This window comes from Rhinoraja longicauda, chromosome 25, assembly GCF_053455715.1.
Source record: "Rhinoraja longicauda isolate Sanriku21f chromosome 25, sRhiLon1.1, whole genome shotgun sequence".
In the NCBI taxonomy this organism is placed as follows: domain Eukaryota; kingdom Metazoa; phylum Chordata; class Chondrichthyes; order Rajiformes; family Arhynchobatidae; genus Rhinoraja; species Rhinoraja longicauda.
Genome location: NC_135977.1, coordinates 1,066,563 through 1,091,674, shown reverse-complemented (window position 1 = coordinate 1,091,674; position 25,112 = coordinate 1,066,563). Strand labels below are relative to the sequence as shown.

Sequence of the window (25,112 nt, the reverse complement as noted above, 5' to 3'; positions counted from 1 at the left end):
TACATTTCAATAATCCATATGCATCATTTATAAAATTGTAATGCGAAACAGTAGTAGTCTGTGAATGTTCCTTTAAAGTTTACTCATCTGTAGTTGAACAGCTGGCATCCTATGTGTTTGTATTTGTCATGCTTTGAGAAGTACAGTGTGCGCTATAATGTTTGGGACAAAGACCCATCATATATTTATTTGCCTCTATACTCCACAATTTGAGATTTGTAATAGAAAAAATCACTTGGTTAAAATGCACATTGTCAGATTTTAATAAAGGCCATTTTTATACATTTTGGTTTCACCATGTCGAAATTACAGCAGTTTATATACATAGTCCCCCATTTCAGGGCACCATAATGTTTGGGACACAGCAATATCATGTAAATGGAAGTAGTCATGTTTAGTATTTTGTTGCATATCCTTTACATGCAATGACTGCTTTAAGTGAGCCAGTACCTTCAGCAGCCATACATGCCCAGGTCACAACACCCCACCACCGTGTTTCACTGATGAGGTGGTATGCTTTGGATCTTGGGCAGTTCCTTCTCTCCTCCATACTTTGCTCTTGCCATCACTCTGATATAAGTTAATCTTCGTCTCATCTGTCCACAAGTCCTTTTTCCAGAAATGTGGTTGCTCTTTTAAGTACTTCTTGGCAAACTGTAACCTGACCATCCTGTTTTTGCGACTAACCAGTGGTTTGCATCTTGCTGTGTAGCCTCTGTATTTCTGTTCATGAAGTCTTCTGTGGACAGTGGTCATTGGTCATTAAATCCACACCTGACTCCTGAAGAGTGTTTCTAATGTCGGACAATTTTCTTTATTATAGAGAGAATTCTTCTGTCATCAGCTGTGGAGGTCTTCCTTGGCCTGCCAGTCCCTTTGTGATTAGTAAGCTCACCAGTGCTCTCTTCTTAATGATGTTCCAAACAGTTGATTTTGGTAAGCCTAAGGTTTGGCTGAAGTCTCTAACAGTTTTATTCTTGTTTCTCAGTCTCATAATGGCTTCTATGACTTTCATTGGCACAACTTTAGTCCTCATGTTGATGAACAGCAATAAAAATTTCCAAAGGTGATGGAAAGACTGGAGGAAAGACTAGCTCCCTTATACCTGCATTAAGGAGGCATTTAAACATCCCTGAGCAATTACAAACGCCTGTGTAGCCATGTGTCCCAAACATTACGGTGCCCTGAAATGGGGGGGGGGACTATGTATAAACACTGCTGTAATTTCTACATGGTGAAACCAAAATGTATAAAAATTGCCTTTATTAAAATCTGACAATGTGCACTTTAACCACATGTGATTTTTTTTTTCTCTATTACAAATCTCAAATTGTGGAGTACAGAGGCAAATAAATAAATGATGCGTCTTTGTCCCAAACATTATGGAGGGCACTGTAAGTGAGGAGGCAATCAAACTCTGCTTGCAAAGCCAGATGGAAAGCCCAAAGCATGCTTTGTTCCATTGAGAATATATTCTGGCAGTCTAATTGTCCCGTACAAATGTGTGTAAATGTCTGCAGCCACTGATGTAAATGAAAACAGTTTGAATTGCAAACTTGGATCAACCCGAAGCCGGATTTATTTTTGTGATGTTTAACTTCAAGAGTTGCGAATTTGAATGTCTGAGGCTTTAACTTCAGCTGAATGTAAAATGCTTACAGGTCTACACTTATCCAATAACAGAGTGAGAAGTGAAAGTGTGTTTGCAGATGATTTATTTATGGATTGCGTGATACATTCATCAAGTTGTGTTTTGATCCACTGGTCTAGTCCTCTTGATGTCATGAACTGAAGCGTTGAAGGTTCTGCACCGTAAACTTCAGGAATAGCAGCCATTAAACCGTGGTCCGCGTAAGCAATGGAATCCCTGTTTCATTGGACTGGTATTATTCAGCTAATGCTGAATCGACAGGCAAAATCTTAATGCCTGTGGCTCTGATCAACCCACTCAACTGTTGAGGAGGCTTTAGTTCTTCGAAAGAAAACGCAGAGGCATGTTTTTTGGATTAATGCCAAATACACAGCTCAGTTTTACTTGAGACACAAATTGCTGGGGTAACTCAGCAGGTCAGGCAGCATCTCTGGAGAGAAGGAATGGGTGACATTTTGGGTCGAGGCCCTTCTTCAGACTGATGTCAGGGGAGGGGGGTGGGTCAAAGATAGAATGTAGTTAGAGATAGTAAGACGAGTGGGAGAACTTGGAAGGGGGAGGGGATGGAGAGAGAAAGCAAGGGCTATCTGAAGGCATCTCTATTCGGAAGCCAGTGACTTCAGGCTCTAATGCTCTCTCATGGTTTATGAAGCCTGGCTTTTGTTTTCATTTACTTATGCATTCCGTGCTGTAGAACATAAATTGCAGTTTTTACCAGCTTTGCGGGAACATTCTCAACCCTATTGTGTTGTCGAATTATGGAGGAGCTGCATTAGTTTTCTGCAGCAAATTAGATTTTTATGCACTCAAATGATTATACTGATTGATCTGCGATGTTTACAAATTGAAATATGAAATTTTCGAGACTAATTGTTTGAAAACATCAGCGTCCATTTAAGTTATTGAGCTGCACCCATTTCCCCCATTGAACACTATTTATATTGTGAATTGGTACTAAGTGGTGCAGAAAGTAAAGATGGAAATGGCAATCATTATTGATTTATTTTGCTGTAATATTCCTTTATTCAATTTTAGAGAAGTTGCAAAAACCTGAATGGTTCTAAGGAAGAGTGATATTTGGCTGAAAGGTAAAATTGGAAAAGCTGAAGTTATTCTGTTTGGAACAGAGAAGGTTGAGTGGACATATCCATGTTCTCCAGAGATGCTGTCTGTTCTCCAGAGATGCTGCCTGTTCTCCAGAGATGCTGCCTGACCTGCTGAGTTACTCTAGCACTTTGTGTCTTTTTTGTAAAAAAAAGGCTCAACTGCTACTCTAAGGTTGAGCGGACATTTGATAGGTGTATGCAAACTCATGACTGCTTTAGATAAGGTAAATAGACTTGCAGACATGTTGAGGATTAGTGCTTACAGATGTGAAGCTTGGCACATGGGTACAAAGGGGCGTTAAAGTGAAAAATGTTTCACTCATTGATCCGATGTGATTCATGACATGTAAGGTGATGAAAACATTTAAGCATGTTGCTCAAAAAGAGTTGGACAGCTACTGGGGGGGGGGGGGGGGGGGTTATTTTGGAAATGTATTTCCAATGGGTTTTTACAGATTTCAGGTTCATTGTCTCTATTGCCTGCACATTGCACCAGCAGGGATGAAAGACAGCAGCCAATTTTGAATCTTGACCTCGAGAGAAATTGCTTTCACGTTCATGCACTTAATGAGATAGGAAAATGCTAGTGCACAACAACTATTTATCAAGCCTTCTTTTGTTGTGTGTGGTGCATTAATTTATAATGAAAATAAATCTGTTGCTATTGGAAATTTGAAGTATTCTAAACACTGAATGGTAGAGCCGTTCTGGTCACCACACTACTGAAAGAATGTGAATAAGCTAGGGAGAGTACAGAAAGGATTGGCAAGGCTGTCCTCAAGGATTGCTCGTCAGAGAGACTAGTCGGCTGGAACTGTTTCCTTTGGAGTGAAGGCGACTGAGGTTTACAAAATTCTGAGGGATGTGGATAGTGGTCATGATGCCAAGGATGCTTGGTTAGCAGATGAGGAGCGTTTGATGGCTTTGAGCCTGTACTCGCTGGAGTTTAGAAGAATTAAAGTGGGGGGGGGAAGGGGCCTCATTGAGTCTTACTAAATAATGAAGGGCTTAGATAGAGTGGATGTGGAGAGGATGTTTCCAGTACTAGGAGACTCCTTAACAGGAAAGGACAGCTTCAGGATACAAGTTTGTACCTTTAGAATGGTGATGAGGAGGGATTTCGTTAGCCAGAGGGTGATGTAGCTGTGGAATTCATTGCCGCAGATGGTAGTGGAGGTCAAGTCAATATGTATTTTGAAAGCAAAGATTGACAGGTTCTTGATTAATAAGAGCAACAAAGGTTACGGGGAGATGGCATGAGAACGGGGCTGAGAGCAAAAAATAGATCAGCCAGTACGTTTGGATTAAGGACTGTTCAGTCCAACCAACAAAAGGCAGGCACAGTTGGGGCCTATGTGAACGCCCGCGTGTACACCTTAAAAGGGACCCGAGGAGCATGTTTTTCACACAAAGGGTGGTGAGTATATGGAGTGAACTGCCAGAAGAAGTACATTTGCACACAAATACACCATTAAAAGACATTTGGACAGAGAAGGTTTAGAAAGATATGATCTAAACGCAAGTGTATGGGATTAACAGATAGGATTCTTGGTCAGCATGAATGAGTTGGGCCGAAGGGCCAGTCTCCATGCTGTACATCTCGATGAATCAATGAATAGCTACGGTTTATTGCATGCCTATTACACAGCAATATGCTACAAGGAACTATCAAATAACAAAAGTGTCCTAATCTAATCTTGATTTCTCCTTGCTTCTAATTAATATTTTTATTTTTTGAATGCTGCTTGCTAGCAAACCCGATGTTTGAAACCTCTCTATAATTGTTCTTAAAGTGGTAACGAGCCACTGCCCTGAGCCTCCACACTTTTTCTGCTGCTTGGGTTCCTCTGTTGCCTGTGGGTGCGATCTTCCAGGCTTTTGATTCGGTCACATGAAGGAACAGTGATTCGTGTCCAAGTCAGAATGAGCTGAAACCTGGAGATGACTCTGTGTTGGTTTCCAACATGCCCATTTCCCAGTGTAGGGGAATGAAGAACTGGAGGGCGTAGATGTTAGATGACAGGTGAAAGATTTACAAGGAACCTGAGGGGCAAATTTTTCCACACAGTGGTGGGTGTATGGAATGTGCTGCTGAAGGAGGTAGTTGTGGCAGGTACAATAATAACATTTAAAAGTCATATGGACAGGTACATGGATAGGAATGGTTTAACAGGATATGGGCTAAATGCTGGCAAATGGCACTACCTTAGATGGGACATCTTGGGTCAGCGTGGACCATTTGGGCTGAAGGGTCTGTTTCCATGTTATGTGACTATGATCATTGGGCAGTCAGTCCAGCAAATGTTGCTATGGAGGAAGACATCTTTAGCAAATAGATTAATGAGATTAAATTGGTTTATTCCTCATTAATTCTCTCATTGCTTGTCTTGAGACCATTCAGACATCTTTCTCCATCTCTTCCTAACAAGCTCAGTCAGTTGTGGTATTGCCATGCCCCCCTAGATAATAGGAATTAAATGAGCCCATCCAACGTAACTTTAGTGACATTGCTCTTCTGCTGCTTCTAATTCTGGCTGAGTATCTGTGGAGGGAGAACAATAGGTGATCATCAGGAGAAGGTTCCTTACCTGTGTTTGATCTGAACCCAAGGGCTCTGATATCACTAGTGAAGACTACCAAGGATATTTGCTTCTCTGTAAATATGATTATGCCAACACATCCAGTGAATCTGCTCTCCTAATGTTCCCAAGGATTGTAATTGGTGAATCTGCCGTAGTATCTTTAAAGTATAGTTTATTGATACATCATTGCTTGATTACTTGATGGGACATCTTTTCAAATTCAGACATCAGTACCACAACGTCCATATGGAGTGCTTTGTCTTTCATTAGGGCGTGGGAACATTTTGGGAATGATTGGATCCATTGCCTAAATCAATGCTGGGTACTCTGTTTAATTTCATTCTTGCTGTGTTGCATCAACACTGTTTTCGTAGATCTGGCTTGTTTGGTCATTTTGGCTGCCAGTTGAGAGTCAAGCATGTTAGTGTTTGCAACCCCTCAGCCTGAGCTGGGCACAACATTACACATTGCAATGCCATCTAGGGACAAAACCGATGAAAGGAATATGTGAGACAACAAGACAATTTTGCCTAATGTCATTTTACTGTACATCTTGAATATTTCACTTCTGGAACAGCCAAGGAGTTGCCCTGACAAAGCTCTCACTTAAGTGGGCACTAAACATAGCGGTGAGGCACACGTGTGAGAAGCCCACGGGCTGAGTGCCGGCAAATGGGCGTAGTGTAGCTAGATGCCCGATGATGGGCATCAGATGGGTAGGCTGAAGGTCTGTTTATCTGAAACGGGTCCCGATCTGAAATATGAAACAACCCCTCACCTGTAACCAACCCGCTATCATGCACCAGGCTTTGTCCTGCCCTTCCTCTCTTCCAGCTTTCCTCTTCCCCTACCCACTAAATGATCTGAAGAAGGGTCTCGACCAGTAACATCACCTATCCACATTCTCCAGACGTACTGCCTGATCCACTGAGTTACTCTAGCACTTTGTATCTTTTTTTGTAAACCAGCATCTGCGGTTCCTTGTTTCTCCGGTTTCCCCCCTATATGTGTAAGACACAGGTGTTGGAAGGTTGACATCATTTATTTTAACTAGTTTGCACTGACCAAGAATCGGAACAGTCTCATCAAATTAGCAGATAAAAAACATTCTCCGTCACAGCATTGGAGATTCATTCTCCGTCACAGCATTGGAGGTTCAAACGAAGCTTGCTGAAGTACAGGGGTATATTCCAGAATGTTCTCTACTGGATAAGCTCATAAACATCCAGAATCAGTATCCAGTTTGTAGTTTTAATGCTTTTGGAGACTGCTACTTAGAGGACTAACCAACAGTCTTGCTGATAGTTGAGTGTAGATTCTACCAAATACCTCACTGTGACTAACTTGTTATTGCCTCGTCTTCTCATTAATTCATCACTTTATCGCCATTAATCCATCACGTTTTTTTCCCTGTATAGCAGTACTTGTAGTTTCTTGTGTCAACTCAAGTTTATACTTGCCGATTGCAATTTTATGCAGAAATGTAGAAATCGGTTCTCTGGCATTAAGCCTTTTAATCAAATGATTACTAAAATGTTAACAATCTGTAATGAAATGCAAATGTACATAACTAATTTAAGATACATATATTTGGCGATTGAACTGCTGGCGTACATAAATATTTGCTTTAAATTTAATTATAGTCCTATTATGTGGCAAAGAAGTTAAACTAAACTAATATTTTGAATCTAGAGCTTAGTTTTGTTCCACCAATGCCAGCTCTTCCTTTCAAAGTGGAGCCATGTATGCAAACTACGTTCAAGTGTTATATCAACATGTATTTAAAAACTGTATAATGAATTCTAGGCTTGCTGCTAAATGTTGGAGTCATGTACCTTTGCCTTTGTATGAGTGCATGTAACATAGTTGGTGTTTTGTGTTGCTGTGTGCAGCGAAGCAGAGGCTGGAGGACAGACTGGCAGCAGCTGCACGGGAGAAGCTTGCACAGGCTTCAAAAGAATGCAAAGAGAGGCAGCTGCAGGCTGAACGCAAGAAGAGAGCTGCCCTTTTCCTGCAGACCCTGAAAACTCCCATGTCCTCTGGAGAACTGGAAGCTACAGCCACTGAAGAAAGCTCTCACAACATGCAGGTCGGTGAAGATCTGAAAGTAGTGCATGTATACAGAAATAATTATTTTCAAGGAAAAAATTCCCACTTCATTGAAGCCTGCTGGTCCCTCTCTCTAAAATGTTCCAACGTCTTGGACCTGACCTGGCTTTTATTTCTTCACTAATGCTACCCAACAACGTGAGGTTTTCAACCCGTTCTCTGTTAAATGCCTAAAACTATTATTGAATCGTTGATAATTTCCTTACTACAGAACTAGCTTTCAACTGCACCAGAATATTAATGACACAATATTTATAGTGTTACATAGAAATTCATAAGCACATGATGAGAACATAATATTTAGCCCAAGAAGCTTGTCATTCCAAAGGGCAACTTGTCCCAACAGCATTTAATTTATGTGGGAATATATGCAGAAGTACTCTTGTCCCTAAAGTAATTGGGGGAGTGTTTGCTAGTGCTGTCGGGGAGGATTTAAACTAATGTGGCAGGGGGATGGGAGCATGAGCAGAGAGACAGAGGGGTGTAAAATGAGGGTAGAAGCAATAGGTAGCAAGGTGAAAAGTAAAAGTGGCAGGCAGACAAATCCAGGGCAAAAATCAAAAAGGGCCACTTTTCAACATAATTGTATAAGGAGTAAGAGTGTTGTAAAAACAAGCCTGAAGGCTTTGTGTCTCAATGCAAGGAGCATTTGTAATAAGGTGGATGAGTTGAATGTGCAGATAGTTATTAATGAATATGATATAGTTGGGATTACGGAGACATGGCTCCAGGGTGACCAAGGCTGGGAGCTCAACATCCAGGGATATTCAATATTCAGGAGGGATAGACAGAAAGGAAAAGGAGGTGGGGTAGCGTTGCTGGTTAGAGAGGAGATTAAAGCAATAGAAAGGAAGGACATTAGCTTGGAGCCGCACGAGATGCAACACCTGTCCCTTTACCTCCCCCTCAACTCCATCAAAGGACCCAAACAGTCTTTCCAGGTGAGACAGAGGTTCACCTGCACCTCCTCCAACCTCATCTATTGCATCCGCTGCTCTAGATGTCAACTTATTTATATCGGCGAAACCAAGCGCAGGCTCGGCGATCGCTTCGCTGAACACCTGCGCTCGGTCCGCATTAACGCAACTGATCTCCCGGTGGCCCAGCACTTTAACTCCCCCTCCCATTCCCAGTCTGACCTCTCTGTCATGGGCCTCCTCCAGTGCCATAGTGAGGCCCGCTGGAAATTGGAGGAGCAGCACCTCATATTTCGCCTGGGCAGTTTGCGGCCCGGTGGTATGAACGTCGACTTCTCCAACTTCAGATAGCTCCTCTGTCCCTCCCTTCCCCTCCTCCTTCCCAGATCTCCCTCTATCTTCCTGTCTCCACCTATATCCTTCCTTTGTCCCACCCCCGACATCAGTCTGAAGAAGGGTCTCGACCCGAAACGTCACCCATTCCTTCTCTCCCGAGATGCTGCCTGACCTGCTGAGTTACTCCAGCATTTTGTGAATGAATTGATTTGTACCAGCATCTGCAGTTATTTTCTTGTACATTAGCTTGGAGGATGTGGAATCGATATGGGTAGAGCTGCGAAACACTAAGGGGCAGAAAACGCTAGTGGGAGTTGTGTACAGACCACCTAACAGTAGTAGTAGAGTTGGGGATGGCATCAAACAGGAAATTAGAAATGCGTGCAACAAAGGTAAAACAGTTATAATGGGTGACTTCAATCTACATATAGATTGGGTGAATCAAATTGGCAGAGGTGCTGAGGAAGAGGATTTCTTGGAATGTATACGGGATAGTTTTCTAAACCAACATGTAGAGGAACCAACGAGAGAGCAGGCCATTCTAGACTGGGTATTGAGTAATGAGGAAGGGTTAGTTAGCAGTCTTGATGTGTGTGGCCCCTTGGGCAAGAGTGACCATAATATGGTTGAGTTCTTCATTAGGATGGAGAGTGACTTAGTTAATTCAGAAACAACGGTTCTGAACTTAAAGAAAGGTAACTTTGAGGGTATGAAACGTGAATTGTCCAAGATAGACTGGCAATTGATTCTTAAAGGGTTGACGGTGGATATGCAATGGAAGGCATTTAAAGACCGCATGGATGAACTTCAACAATTGTTCATCCCAGTTTGGCAAAAGAATAAATCAGGGAAGGTAGTGCATCCGTGGCTAACAAGGGAGATTAGGGATAGTATCAAAACAAAAGATGAAGCATACAAATTAGCAAGAAAAAGCAGCCTACCAGAGGACTGGGAGAAATTCAGAGTCCAGCAGAGGAGGACAAAGGACTTAATTAGGAAAGGGAAAATAAATTATGAAAGGAAACTGGCAGGGAACATAAAAACTGACTGCAAAAGCTTTTATAGATATGTGAAGAGAAAAAGATTAGTTAAAACAAATGTAGGTCCCTTGCAGTCAGAAACAGGTGAATTGATCATGGGGAACAAGGACATGGCAGACCAATTGAATAACTACTTTGGTTCTGTCTTCACTAAGGAAGACATAAATAATCTGCTGGAAATAGCAGGGGACCGGGGGTCAAATGAGATGGAGGAACTGAGTGAAATCCAGGTTAGTCGGGAAGTGGTGTTAGGTAAATTGAATGGATTAAAGGCTGATAAATCCCCAGGGCCAGATAGGCTGCATCCCAGATAGGCTGCATCCCAGAGTGCTTAAGGAGGTAGCCCCAGAAATAGTGGATGCATTAGTGATAATTTTTCAAAACTCTTTAGATTCTGGAGTAGTTCCTGAGGATTGGAGGGTAGCTAATGTAACCCCACTTTAGCCCCAGAGAGAAAACAGGGAATTACAGACCAGTTAGTCTAACATCGGTAGTGGGGAAAATGCTAGAGTCAGTTATTAAAGATGGGATAGCAGCACATTTGGAAAGTGGTGAAATCATTGGACAAAGTCAGCATGGATTTATGAAAGGTAAATCATGTCTGACGAATCTTATAGAACTTTTTGAGGATGTAACTAGTAGAGTGGATAAGGGAGAACCAGTGGATGTGTTATATCTGGACTTCCAGAAGGCTTTTGACAAGGTCCCACATAAGAGATTAGTATGCAAACTTAAAGCACACGGTATTGTGGGTTCAGTATTCAACAGTTCAACAACAGAGCTTTATTTGTCATTCGGTACCAAGGTACCGAACGAAATTACACCGGGCGATGTTAAGTCCAGCGGCCGAGCCGCACCAGCGATGAAAAGTCCCGCGGCCGAGCCGCGCCGGGCGATGTAAAGTCCCGCGGCCGAGCCGCACCAGGCGATGTTAGGCCCCGCGGCCGAGCCGCGCCGGGCGATGTTGGGCCCCGCGACCGAGCCGCGCCGGGCGATGTTGCGCCCCGCGGCCGAGCCGCACAGGGCACTGTTAAGTCCAGCGGCCGAGCCGCACCGGGCACTGTTAAGTCCAGCGGCCGAGCCGCACCGGGCGATGGAAGGCCCCGCGGCCGAGCCGCAACCCGCGCCGTGAGGAAGAGACCTAAAAGAGAAAGGTTTCCCCCACCCCACCCCCCCCCCCCCCCCCACACCCCCCCCACCCACACCACCACCCCCCACACATACACAACCAAAAAAAAAAAAAAAACATCCCAACACCGATACACAACAAAAGAAAAGGAAAAAAGACGAACAGACTGCTAGCGAGCCGCAGCCGTTAGGCACCGCCACTTCCGTGGATAGAGTACTGGCTGGCAGACAGGAAGCAAAGAGTAGGAATAAACTGGTCCTTTTCAGAATGGCAGGCAGTGACTAGAGGGGTACCGCAAGGCTCAGTGCTGGGACCCCAGCTATTTATAATATATATTAATGATTTGGACGAGGGAATTGAATGCAACATCTCCAAGTTTGCAGATGACACGAAGCTGGGGGGCAGTGTTAGCTGTGAGGCGGTTGCTAGGAGGCTGCAACGCGACTTGGATAGGTTAGGTGAGTGGGCAAATGCATAGCAGATGCAGTATAATGTGGATAAATGTGAGGTTATCCACTTTGGTGGCAAGAACAGGAAAGCAGACTATTATCTGAATGGTGGCCGATTAGGAGAAGGGGAGATACAGCGAGACCTGGGTGTCGTGGTGCACCAGTCATTGAAAGTAGGCATGCAGGTGCAGCAGGCAGTGAAGAAAGCGAATGGTATGTTGGCATTCATAGCGAGGGGATTTGAGTATAGGAGCAGGGAGGTTCTGCTGCAGTTGTACAGGGCATTGGTGAGACCACACCTGGAGTATTGCGTACAGTTTTGGTCTCCTAATCTGAGGAAAGACATTCTTGCCATTGAGGGAGTACAGAGAAGCTTCACCAGATTGATTCCTGGGATGGCAGGACTTTCATATGAAGAAAGACTGGATAGACTCGGCTTGTACTCGCTGGAATTTAGAAGATTGAGGGGGATCTTATAGAAACTTACAAAATTCTTAAGGGGTTGGACAGGCTAGATGCAGGAAGATTGTTCCCGATGTTGGGGAAGTCCAGAACAAGGGGTCACAGTTTAAGGATAAGGGGGAAGACTTTTAGGACCGAGATGAGAACGTTTTTTTTCACACAGAGAGTGGTGAATCTGGAATTCTCTGCCACAGAAGGTAGTTGAGGCCAGTTCATTGGCTATATTTAAGAGGGAGTTAGATGTGGCCCTTGTGGCTAAAGGGATCAGGGGGTATGGAGAGAAGGCAGGTACGGGATACTGAGTTGGATGGTCAGCCATGATCATATTGAATGGCGGTGCAGGCTCGAAGGGCCGAATGGCCTACTCCTGCACCTATTTTCTATGTAATGAACCCACACTCCAGGGCAATCTTCGATCACACTCATGAACTGACATTCTCTGCCTTTTGTTTTCCTTGTTCTCCAGTGGTGCCCCTTTTCACAAAGAACAATCGGAACGTAGAAAACAATTTCCACCTCTCAAAATTGATTCATTTTAAGCTTGCGTTCCATGCCTAATTGGATACTGTTTGACGCCTTTTGCACTAGGATGTGATTTCCTTGATGTATGGATTGTTGCCCTTCCAACCTGAAAAATGCACTAACTGGAAAAACTACCAGAGATGCTTGAAATCGAACATAAAACTAGATAATAACGGATTCTCTGGGCAGATCAGGACAATGTTGTGGAAAGAGAAATGGTGTGAATGCTTTGGTTTGCTGTGCCTGCATCAGAACTGGGGGAAGAATTATAGCTGAAATGCATTCCAAAATGCAGAGAAAGGGATAAAATGAGAGAAGATTAAAAAGGCAAATATACATAGAATATAGAACAGTACAGCACAGGGACAGGCCCTTGGCCCACAACATCTGTGCAGAACATAAAGCCAGGATCAACTAATCTCAGTAGGAAAAAAACTGCAGATGCTGGTTAAAATCGAAGGTAGACACAAAATGCTGGAGGAACTCAGCGGGTCAGGCAGCATCTCGGGAAAGAAGGAATGGGTGACGTTTCGGGTCGAGACCCTTCAGACTGAAGAAACGTCACCCATTCCTTCTCTCCCGAGATGCTGCCTGACCCGTGAGTTACTCCAGCATTTTGTGTCTACCTATAAACTAATCTCATCTGCTTTGCTCAGTTTAGCTGGCAAGTCTCTGCTTTGTTTTACGTAATTCTACCTGTAGAATGTAGAATAGTTTAATGTTTGACCCTTTTAAAGACTAGACTGGACATGAATGCATCCATCTTCTTCACTATTTATCCCATTGAAATTATAGCATGGCATAAACTAATCCGCAGACATGAATGTCTTGCCTCAATTATTCAGGAGATTGCTACCTTGTCTGCTCAAAAAACATAGAAACAGAGAAAATAGGTGCAGGACGAGGCCAATCGGCACCTTGAGCCAGCACCGCCATTTATTGTGATCATGGCAGATCATCCACAATCAGTAACCCAACTTCTCCCCATATCCCTTGATTCCACTAGCCCCTAGAGCTCTATCTAACTCTCTTTTAAATTCATTCAGTGAATTGGCCTCCACTGCCTTCTGTGGCAGAGAATTCCACAAATTCACAACTCTCTGGATGAAAAAGTTTCATCTCACTTCAGTTATAAATGGCCTCCCCTTTATTCTTAGACTGTGGCCCCTGGTTCTGGACTCCCCCAACATTGGTAACATTTTTCCTGCATCTAGCTTGTCCAGTCCTTTTATAATTGTATACGTTTTTTAAGATCCCCTCTCATCCTTCTAAACTCCAGTGAATACAAGCCCAGTCTTTCCAATCTTTCCTCATTCGACAGTCCTGCCATCCCGGGGATTAACCTCATGAACCTACACTGTACTGCCTCAATAGCAAGGACATCCTTCCTCAAATTAGGAGACCAAAACTGCACACAATACTCCAGATGCGGTCTCACCAAGGCCGTATACAACTGCAGAAGGACCTCTTTACTCCTGTACTCAAATCCTCTCGTCATGCCATTAGCTTTCTTCACTGCCTGCTGTACCTGCACGCTTACTTTCAGTGACTGGTGTACAAGGACACCCAGGTCTCGTTGCACTTCCCTTTGACCTAATCTGACACCATTGAGATAATAATCTGCCTCCTTGTTTGTGCCACCAAAGTGGATAACCTCACATTTATCTCCATTATACTGCATCTGCAACGCATCTGCCCACTCACTCAACCTGTCCAAGTCACCCTGCAACCTCCTAACATCCTCTTTGCAGTTCATACTGCGAAGAGTGAGTTCTTAATTACAGTAAAACAGCTTATTTTGGACTCTGTAGGTGGCTTCAAATAAAAGTGGAATCTTAAAAATGGAATTTATGGCACTATGAGTGAATTTGTTTTACTGCACAGCTTGGACAATAAGCGTGTGCGATCAAGCTGATTGGATGTGGATACTGTCCCAGACACGTTACCGGGAGTTGCCTGACTGCTGCTCTCACTTCAAACTCCTTCTTGCAACACGTGCTACAAGAGACCCGGGTTCGATCCTGACTACGGGTGCTGTCCCTAGTCTGTGTAGGATAATGTTGTGTCGGATGGAACTGCAGATGCTGGCTTAAATCGAAGGTAGACACAAAATGCTGGAGTAACTCAGCGGGACAGGCAGCATCTCTGGAGAGAAGGAATGGGTGACGTCTCGGGTTGAGACCCTTCTTCAGACTGATAGTGTTAGCGTGCAGGAATCGCTTGTCAGCGGGGCTCGGTTGGCCGAAGGGCCTGTTTCCGCGCTGTATCTCTAAACTAAACTAAAGCTTAAGAGTTTGCGCTCATGCTGCAGTTTTCCTGCAGAAAAGCATCCAGAGCCGTGAACATGAAAACTAAATACCAAACCAAAAACTGCCAGATTGATGAATGACCAGAAAGGTGGAGTTTGAGGAGGATTCTTATTGAGTAAACAGCAGTTCACACACACCTATTTACAGATCTTAAATAATTTAGTACTTGGAAGAAAACTCTCAACTGTTTCAATGGCACAGTAATATTTTTTAAACTTCCAATCTTTGATTGTTCACAGAACATCGAACAGTACAGAAGAGGAACAGGCCCATCAACCCACAATGTCTGTGCTCAGCATGGTGCCAACGGTTGTGGGTAGAAAGTGAAACTCAGCCTGCTTCAGCATTAAATAGAAAGATTATACACACAAACTAATCTTCTCTTTTTGCATGTAATCCATATCCCTCCATTCCCCCTATATCCTGGTGTCTATCTGAAAGCCTTTTAAATGCCATATCTGTCTCCTCATGTGATTTATTTATTATTTTTGCCAGAGATGGAACATTCACCCTGCCGATTAGCTTAGTGTGTGGTTCTGTTTCCCGTCTTTCAGTATTCCGTCCTTTCATCGGCAGTTAGCACATTTGCATTTTTCAGCAAACTTCCATAATAGATTTAGCATGTTGTCTGGAGAAGTCAGGTCCTCATTATTTTAGAAACAAGCAGAGGACTGAATAGATCCTTTATTTTGCCTCTGACCATGGTGCATTATTTAGCAGTTTTCTCCTCTAGAACTTTACAAAAATCTGTTCAGCCATTAAACCACCTCACGTTTGACGGTCACTACTCTGTTATCTTTTTTCTATTTCTATTTTCCTCCCACTGTTTTTTGCTTGTTTCTCCCCATTTGGTTTTTAAAAAATTATACTGTAGATCTTGTGTGTATGATCTTTCTATTCAATGATGGAGCAGGCCGAATTTCATTTGATACCCAAAACCTTTGGCTCCCTTTGTCCAAAATATCTTCACATCTTTGCATGCATTGACTTTGAAAATAACTTTTAGCTATCTCCTTGGCAGATAAAATTGTGCTTTATAATTCAGTAATCCTGTTTTGTTTGATATCTATGGTTTTAACTAAGGCTTCATTGGTAGATTCATAAAATCTTACAGCTCAGAAACAGATCCTTCAACAAAACTTGTCATGCCGACCAAGTTACACGAGATAGTCCCATTTGCTTGTGTTTGGCCCTTATCTCACTAAACCATTCCCAAACATGCACTGTCCAACCAATGTATTAAACATTGCAATCATAGAAACTCAAAAATAGGTGCAGGAATAGGCCATTCGGCCCTTTGAGCCAGCACCGCCATTCAATATGATCATGGCTGATCATCTAAAATCAGTACCCCATTCCTGCTTTTTCCCCCATATCCCTTGATTCTGTTAGCCCTAAGAGCTAAATCTAACTCTCTTTAAAACATCCAGTGAATTGGCCTCCACTGCCTTCTGGGGCAGAGAATTCGACAGATTCACAACTCTCTGGGTGAAAAGGTTTTTCCTCATCTCGGTCCTAAATGGCCGATCCCTTATTCTTAAACTGTGACCCCTGGTTCTGGACTCCCCCAACACGGGGAACATTTTTCCTCCATCTAGCCTGTCCGATCCTTTAAGAACTTTATATGTTTCTATAAGATCCCCTCTCATCCTTCTAAATTCCAGTGAATTTCAAATATTCCAAATTCCAAATATTGTCCTTTGCCGTTTTCTGCGATGGCCCATTCCATATACCCACCACCCTCTGTTGGTTAGGTTTCTCCTCGCGTTCCTTCTCACATTAAACCTATGTCCTCCCCTCCCTGGGAGAAAGACTGTGACTGATTCCCATTATGACTTTTTATTTACAAAAAAACCCTGCAGATGTTTTGCATGAAAGCGCAGAATATTTTCTGTAATTGTTGACATTGAAGGTTTTGGCCGCCCATTTTTGGAAAAGACCTCGGATCCATCTCAGCTTCTTTATTTTACATAGGATCTTTATTTCATTGAGATTCATTTCCTTTTTTTTTTAAAAGCAATTTATTTTAAAGAAAAAACGTGATTTTAAAGGTCACAATGGAAACCCTACGAGGAATGGGCCCGCCGAGTGGGGTGGCACCTCTCCCCTTCCCTGTCCCCCCCCCCTTACAAGGAATAGGCCCGCCGAGTGGGGTGGCACTTCTCCCCTTCCCTGTCCCCCCCCCCCACGAGGAATGGGCCCGCCGAGTGGGGTGGCACCTCTCCCCTTCCCTGTCCCCCCCCCTACAAGGAATGGGCCCGCCGAGGGGGGAGGCACCTCTCCCCTTCCCTGTCCCCCCCCCCCCCACGAGGAATGGGCCCGCCGAGTGGGGTGGCACCTCTCCCCTTCCCTGTCCCCCCCCCCCCCCACGAGGAATGGGCCTGCCGAGTGGGGTGGCACCTCTCCCCTTCCCTATCCCCCCCTACAAGGAATGGGCCCGCCGAGGGGGGTGGCACCTCTCCCCTTCCCTGTCCCCCCCCTACAAGGAATGGGCCCGCCGAGAGGGGTGGCACCCTCTCCCCTTCCCTGTCCCCCCCTCTACGAGGAATGGGCCTGCCGAGGGGGGTGGCACCCTGTCACCCCCTCTACGAGGAATGGGCCCACCAAGGGGGGTGGCACCCTCTCCCCTTCCCTGTCCCCCCTCTACGAGGAATGGGCCCAACGGGTCCACTTGGTCCAGTCTACGCTAATCCCATTTGCCAGCACTAGAATCGTATCCTTCTATGTCTTGCCTGTCTAATGTCACGAGCATAGTGATTGTGTGTCACTCCACCACTTCCTCCGACAGTGTCTCCTTGGCTATCTACTGTCTACCTCTGGTGACCCACGGACTATCCTTGATCGGAGTTTGTGTCTGACTATCTAACCCTATCTTTTTCTCATTAGTTTGTACAGCCTCCTTCACTCAAGGAAAATAACCCCAGCCTGCCCAGTATCTCCCTAGAACTAGCTTGCTCCAATCCAGGCAACATCTAGGTGAATCTCCACTGCACTCTCTCCAGCAGAACCACATCCTTCCCACAGTGTAACACCATGAACTTCACACAATACTCCATGTATGGTCCAACTGGTGCCTTGTAAAAACGCTACATACGGTTTCAACTTTTATATCCCACAATGCCCTTACCTGTGAAGGCAATCGTGCCCACCTATCATCTTCATCTCCCTCTCCACCTATGATGCCACTTCCACTTGATGGACTTGTACCAAGGTCCCTCTGTTGATCAACACCTGACCTGAATTAACCATGGTATTTTGCCTGACCCACTGAGTTATTCCAAGGCTTGGTGTCCTCTCCTGAATACCCTACTATTTGCGATACATGTCCTACGCTATTTGACTTTCTATATGCATTGCCTCTTGTCAAGTTTAAGTTCCATGTGCCAATGCTCTGGCCCACTTTGCACTGGATCCATGTCCTGCCGTAGCCTTACACAACCCTCCTCAATACCCACAACAGCACCAACTGTCGTGTTACCTGCAAACGTATACTTCCTACATTGACGTCAGCATAGGTTTGGTTTAGTTTAGAGATACAGCGCAGATGCAGGCCTTTCGGCCCACCGAGTCCGCACCGACCTGCGATCCCCGCACACTAACACTATCCTATATATACCAGGGACTATTTTTACATTTATACAAGCCAATTACCCTACAAACCTGTACGTCTTTGGAGTGTGGGAGGAAACTGAAGATCTCAGGGGGGAAACCCCACGGGGAGAAGTTACAAAGTCTGTACAGATAGCACCTGTAGTCCGGATTAGTGCTGTAGGTGCTGTAAGGCCTACCTTGCCACTCCGCCACCATGCAGGTGGTAATCATCCTTTGGATAAGCTGCTGAATTCTAATTAGCTTGCCTATATCCCTGTCAATTTGTAAAGTCTGGTTCACAGATATGTTCCATTGAACATAGTATATCATGTCTTTGCCAACGCTCTTCTCCTTGCCTCTAGTTTATTTACAGTTACATTGCCTCCTGGGGCCAGCAGGGATCATGCCCTGGGAGTTTTGACTTGATCATCTATTAAACAAGCAGACACGTCGTATTAGTTAAGCAAAACCCGTGAAGGTTTTGGTTCCCTTGTGTTAATGAAAATGAGTTGATGCCATGGTTAATGGGTTGTGCACTTAACAGAACTGAAGTCATCAACCTTCCATTTGGGGGCCATTATCATGAAAGTAAATGGATCAAAGCAATACTCTCATTGCCTAACAATGTCTTCTGTTGATTAATACTATAGATACCAATAAAAGCACACTGTGAGATAATTGACTTTGAAATAATATGAGTGAATTATATTAGTAATCATCACTTCTAGGCTGGCACATTGCAAGCGAGCCCTATGTCCCCACCAGTAAATGCCCATAGTTTAACTGATGAAGCTTGAAGCTTGAGGCTGAACCTGGACAGCTGTTGGAAGGTATTTAGTGGCGATTAGATGTGCGGATGTGTGACCGCTCAGGGTTCAGTGCCTAACAATGGGGCAGATTGGACTGCAGCCCGGGCGGGAGGCAACTACAACCTAAGCTCTTCACCCCTGGATTGGACTGCAGCCCGGGAGGCAACTACAACTTAAGCTCTTCACCCCTGACTTAATGACTCGCATTTCGCAAATGTCTTTTGATAAATACAGATGTCTCAGAGCGCTTGGGAGCTTGGAAGGAAGCCAGTACAACAGGCATTTTATGATAACGATCGGAGAATATTTTGTTGGATGGCATACCAATGAAAGATTATGTGAGTTCCTCCTCGGAAGAATAAGCAGCGGCACAAACAGGCAGGCCAATAAGACTTGTTTCCGAGCAATGGTATTAGCAACATGCCCTGCAGAAAGCCTTGCTGGACAGAAAGGCAAGCTCTGCATGGGCCAACTAGCATCAGCCTTTATTCTTCAACGTGCTTTTCATGCACCATACAGGCTTCACACTTCTCCCATAGTCATCCTTCATCATCTTGAAGTAAACATGGTGAAATGTTTCTGCATTGTACCATTCGCTAATCCAAGTTGTTGCAGCTGTCTGCAAAAGATATCTGGCAGTGAAGGAAATATCATACCTTTAGTTGTAATATAGCTTTTATATTTGACTGCTTTAATATTGGTAAATTATTTACACACTGCGTGGGTATTTTTGAAGCAAATCTCAACAAAGTTACATTTCAAATGGTGTTTCTATTCTTGTCAGCGCATGGGAGTAGTCCACTGGGCCCAGATCTTATGGTGAGAAGGTGCTATCTACTGCAGGTTTTGAGCACTTGCAGAAATTCTGAAGTTATCAATGATTTATTCCTCTTCTTCAGGCTGTCTTGTCCTCATCCACACATCAGGGAAATCAGTAATCCAATAAAAATGCAGGGGTTTACGTGCTAGTCTGCTGAAATACCGTGAAAAGCTTCAGTTTTGTGGCAAGAATTTTGTAATACCCACAGATAAATATTTATTTCTTATTAATTTTATTGTTTTTATATTCAGCTTTGTTTGTGGTTTCATATCTATCTCATTCTCATATCTGTTCCAATATTAGTTTGGGCTCTGTGGGATGATTATAAAATGGTGCTAACGTTAGGCTTCATCCCTGCTGTTTTGCTCTCTGGGAAACCTACACAGGCACCCTTTGGTGCAATCACTAGTGATTTGTAACCGTGCTTCTGAAGCTGAGACCGTAGCCCCTGCCACAGACTCGGTAGCTCTTGTGCATAGCAGTCAGTGATGAGTGTCTGCACTTTGTGGCTGACTGCAGCACCAGACTCCCAATCCTAACTGAGTGGCAACAATTGCTTGTATGTTAATTAGAATGATCCTGCAAAAAGCTTTATTACATAAGAAGCCGTAGATTTTCCTGCCGTGGTTTGCCCAGATCGAAAGAGACGAAGGGGTGCAGCAGGTAGAGCAGCTGCCTCACCACGCCAGAGACCCGGGTTCAATCCTGATCTCGGGTGCTGTTTGTGTGGAGTTTGCATGTTCTCCCCGTGACCGTCGGTTTCCTCTGGGTGCTCCATTTTCCTCCCACATCCCAAAGACGTGCAGGTTTGTAGGTTAATTTACCTCCCTAAATTTCCCTCTAATGTATGAAGCGGATGGGGAAGTGGGATAACTTAAAACTAGTGTGAACGATGGTCGGCATTAGGGTTGCCAACTTCCTCACTCCCAAATACGGGACAAGGTGACGTCACCGCCCCACGTGACCTCACCCAGCTACGCAACCCGTCTCCCGGCCCGGGCGGCCGCCATTGGTGGAGCGGGAGCACTTGGCCGCTGGCTGGGTGAGGCCACGTTGGGCGCGGGGGGCGGTGACGTCACCCTTTGTTTCTTATTTGGGAGTGAGGAAGTTGGCAACCCTACTGATACGGGACAAGGGTGGTCAAAGTAATGTAGCCCAAAATACGGGATGTCCCGGCTAATAATTATAATAATAATAATAATAATACATTTATTTTATATAGCGCTTTTCAAGATACTCAAAGACGCTTTACAAAGCAAACAAGACATAAAAACAAACAAACAAACAAAAGATTTGTCCTGACGGGACAGTTGGCAACCCTAGTCGGCATAGACTTAGTGGGCCAAAGGGCCTTTTTCCATGCTGAATCTCAAAACTAAATGGGAAAAAAAACAATTTCCTTGTCTTTGAAGGCATGATAAAGTTCTGCCGTTTTCTTTTCTTTAGGTCACTAGTGAGATTTCATATAACATCGTTCCAGCTGTGGACGTGAAGACATTCCGTCGTGTCACAGTAAAAAATGCAAGGCTTTTAAGAGAGAAAGAGAAGGCGAAAGAGAAGGCGAAAGAGAAGGCGAAAGAGAAGGCGAAAGAGAAGGCAAAAGAGAAGGCAAAAGAGAAGGAGGAGAAGGAGAAGGAGAAGGAGAAGGAGAAGGAGAAGGAGAAGGAGAAGGAGAAAGAGAAAGAGAAGGAAAAAGAGAAGGAGAAGCAAAAGGAGAAGGAGAAAGAAAAGAAGAAAGAGAAGAAGCACAGGAAGAAATCGCGGTCAAGGTCTCGGTCACGGCCCAGATATCGCCCGCGGTCGAGGTCGAGGTCGCGGTCAAAAGCTAAACATTCTCTGCCGAGTGCCTACAGAAGCGTCAGACATTCAAGGTGTGTTCTTAAAGTTAATATGTGGTTAGCACGCAACAAAAAAGCTTTTCACTGTACCTCGGTATACGTGACAATAAACTGAACTGAACTATTCCCCCCCTCAATAGAACGCTAGAAATGGAAATAGTTGGCCATTCAACTCCTCTCATCCCACTCTGCAATCAGTAAGATCATGACCCATCTTTACCTCAGTGCAACATTCCTGTACTAAAGTTATACACAAAATGCTGGAGTAACCCAGCGGGTCAGGCAACACCGCCGCTGGACTAACTCAGCGGGTCAGGCAACACCACCGGAAACATCGCCTATTCCTTCTCTCCAGAGATGCTGCCTGTCCCGCTGAGTTACTCCAGCATGTTGTGTCTATCCTCGGTGTAAACCAACATCTGCAGTTCCTTCCTCCACATTCCTGTACCAAACACTGAAATCCTTGATTACTGTGAAATTCTAAAAGCTAACAATCTCTGCCTTGAATGTACACATAACTGAGCACTCAAAGTCACCTTGGACTGAGAATCCCAAATATTTGCTACTCCCTCTGTTAAGAAATTTCTTCTTATCTATACTATATGGTGGACCCTTATTTTGTGACTGTGACCCCCTAGTTATAAAAACCTGTTCTAATCAGTACCTCCATATCTATGTGTAGGAAAGAACTGCAGATGTTGGTTTAAATCGAAGGTAGACACAAAATGCTGGAGTAACGCGGGCAGCATCAGACTGAAGAAGGGTCTCGACCCGAAAAGCCACCCAATCCTTCTCTCCAGAGATGCTGCCTGTCCCACTGAGTTACTCCAGCATTTTGTGTCTACCTCTGTTCTAATCAGTACTTCCATATCTACTCTGTCAAGCACCATAGGAATTTTATATGTTTCTAGCTGCCAACCTGATTATTTATTTATTTATTTATTGCGTGTCAGATGGTTAGCTGTGCCACCTACTGTATAATTGGGCATTGCCCACTATGCCATTAAAGACACATGAGCTGTGATAGTTAAATGGAAATGTTCCGTTCTGTCTGGCCAGCTTGTCCTGGTGCAGTAGGCATGATGTTATGTATGCAACCTCCGTCCCACTCAGAAAAGTCAGACCTACTTGGCATCAGTCAAATAGATAAAACTCTCTGTTTTGGAATGGTAAGAAATTCATCATCTTTGCCTGTAATTGATCTAGAAGATAATTCTGACCTTGATAATTCTGTGCGGTTTGGATCTGCTCAACCAGAACTACTTTGACAAATGAAATTCTGCAGGGGTATGAGGTTATTCTAGACGTCTGCAGCTCTGTGTGTGCTTGTCCTGAAGTTGCCTTCAGCCTCAGCATTGTAGTCAGAGTTGCTCAGCGCGGAAAGCAAGCCCATCGCGATGTCCATGGGGAGCATTGTACTTGCCTAAACTAATCCCTTTTATTCAGAGCTTCCAATGGTTTGGTAATTCAGTTACTTTTTTGCATGCTTCTTGAAGGTTGCCTGGATACCTGCCTTATCACCGTTCCAGATTCCAACCACTCGACTGTGGTAGATGAAGTTTCATAGACCTCACACACCGGAGATCCATAAATTTGTGTCTGTAACCAGTAGCATAATTTCATTTTGTTTCAGCTCTTCCAAGTAAACCACGGGGAAATGCACTACTAATTAAATTGCCATTATTTTCTCCTCCTGTGTTTGTTTAATCTCAAATAGCTATTATTTTTTTCTGTGTTTGTTTAATATTTTTCTAAGACACTTCATCAATTTTTACCTATCGGTTGATTTTTTTTGGATGAATATTGGGCATGCTATCAGGCACACAGCCATTTAGACAAATTATGTGGTATGTTGTGCAGGCGTTTATTTTATTTGAACTTCAACCACAGTATATTAAAAGTCTAGCAGCTTTAGGCACATACAGGGATATAGAAAGGCCATTCAGCCCCTCAAGCCTTTCCCACCATTCAATTAGAACATTATTGATTTGCCTGCTTCATTTGTTCCTCAAGGCAACTGTAACCTTTAGTGTACTTTCATATCAATGCAGCATTGATCTCAATTTTAATGTTTTCTTTTTGGTTTCTGGATTCAACAGTTTATTGAGGGAGAGCTTCCAGGTTTCCTCTGTCGTGTGAAAGAACGACTGCTCGCTGATAGCAATTTTCCAGGCCCCATTCTCGCTTTTTGCCCAACGTTAAGGGCAGGAACGGGGTACTGATTGTGGATGATCAGCCATGATCACATTGAATGGCCATGCTGGCTCGAAGGGCCGAATGGCTTACTTCTGCATCTATTGTTTATTGCCTATTGTTAAAAGCTGCCAGGGCTCTTGTTTTTGCTGCTTAGATTGGGTGCTTTCTGTGTAATGTTAATGTGTTCTGTAGTTATCTGAATCCTTTGGCATTGTTACAGCTTATAAGGAGACTATTCTGCTGATGGTATTTCAGGATATGAATTCCTCTTTATAATTACTTGCTGTCTGAAAGACCTTTTCATTGGGTCACGTTTAGTTCTGCAACAATCGCTTTTTGAATCTGTGACCTCTGGTCCTCCTGTGAAAGCAGGTCCTTTATTCATTTCCGGTTGGACCTCGAACACTTTGAGCTCTTCTTTTACATCTTCTTTTCCCACACCGTACAGTCATAAAACACAGAACAGGCCCTTCAGCCCACCTCATTCATGCTGCCCCATCTTAACTACGTTTGCCCTATATCCTTCTAAACCTTCCCGATGCTACAAATGTTTTCATGTTTGAAACTGAATCCACAACGGAATCTCCTTCCATCACACCCCACTCATTACTTTAAACCTGTTACTTTCAGTCCTTTTGCCTGTTATCTTTATTCTATTTCCACTGGTTTCTGACCCTTCCATCCTGGGAACACATTCACTCTCTACCCCAGCTAGACTCCCCATGATTTCAAATACCTCTACCTGTCTCCCTCTTTACCCTCAGTGTTGCAAGGTGTAGATTAGTGTAATGGCGTCACTCATGTTATGTGTCATGCTTTTGTAGTTAGGCCCCCTTAGCTTTTGAGTGACCACTGCTTGCGAGATTCGGGTTAGTGTAAGTGGAACGTGCTTGCTATGTAGGTCGTGCTTGCTATGTAGTTAATAAAGTCTTTGGATCATTATCCAGGTGTAAGGCTTCTGTTAATATACGGTCAGCACAACAGCAGCTTCTCCAGTCTGTCCATGTCATTAAACATCCAAGAGGGCTCAGGAAGCTGTAAGCCAAAGACGGAGATGTGACCACTTGACGGAATGAATCTTTGTTTCCTTTGGTTGTAGGTCAAGGTCGCCTCATGGGCGAAGAGTTCAGTCATCAGAAAGACGGCACGAGGAGAGAGACAGAGACCGAAATGTCCCCACAGCCTATCGAGTGGGTAACAGCTCAGATATAGGTGCCAGAAAGCAATCAAGGTACGTTTACAGCTT

General features: G+C 44.1%; 2 protein-coding genes across 9 annotated transcripts in view; one reads left to right on the top strand and one right to left on the bottom strand.

Annotated features, from left to right (window-relative positions):
• The window catches only part of mmp17a (matrix metallopeptidase 17a), a 285,416-nt gene that overhangs the window by 203,712 nt on the left and 56,592 nt on the right, over window positions 1-25,112 (bottom strand). The gene's annotated exons all lie outside the window — the stretch shown is intronic.
• sfswap (splicing factor SWAP) overlaps window positions 1-25,112 on the top strand; it is a 108,285-nt gene that overhangs the window by 58,973 nt on the left and 24,200 nt on the right. For all 7 annotated transcript variants that reach the window (XM_078421403.1, XM_078421401.1, XM_078421400.1 and 4 more), the window contains 3 exons: window positions 7,232-7,428; window positions 21,279-21,703; window positions 24,966-25,097. In XM_078421403.1, coding sequence (XP_078277529.1) covers window positions 7,232-7,428; window positions 21,279-21,703; window positions 24,966-25,097 — 754 coding nt within the window. The remainder of the gene's footprint in view (window positions 1-7,231; window positions 7,429-21,278; window positions 21,704-24,965; window positions 25,098-25,112) is intronic.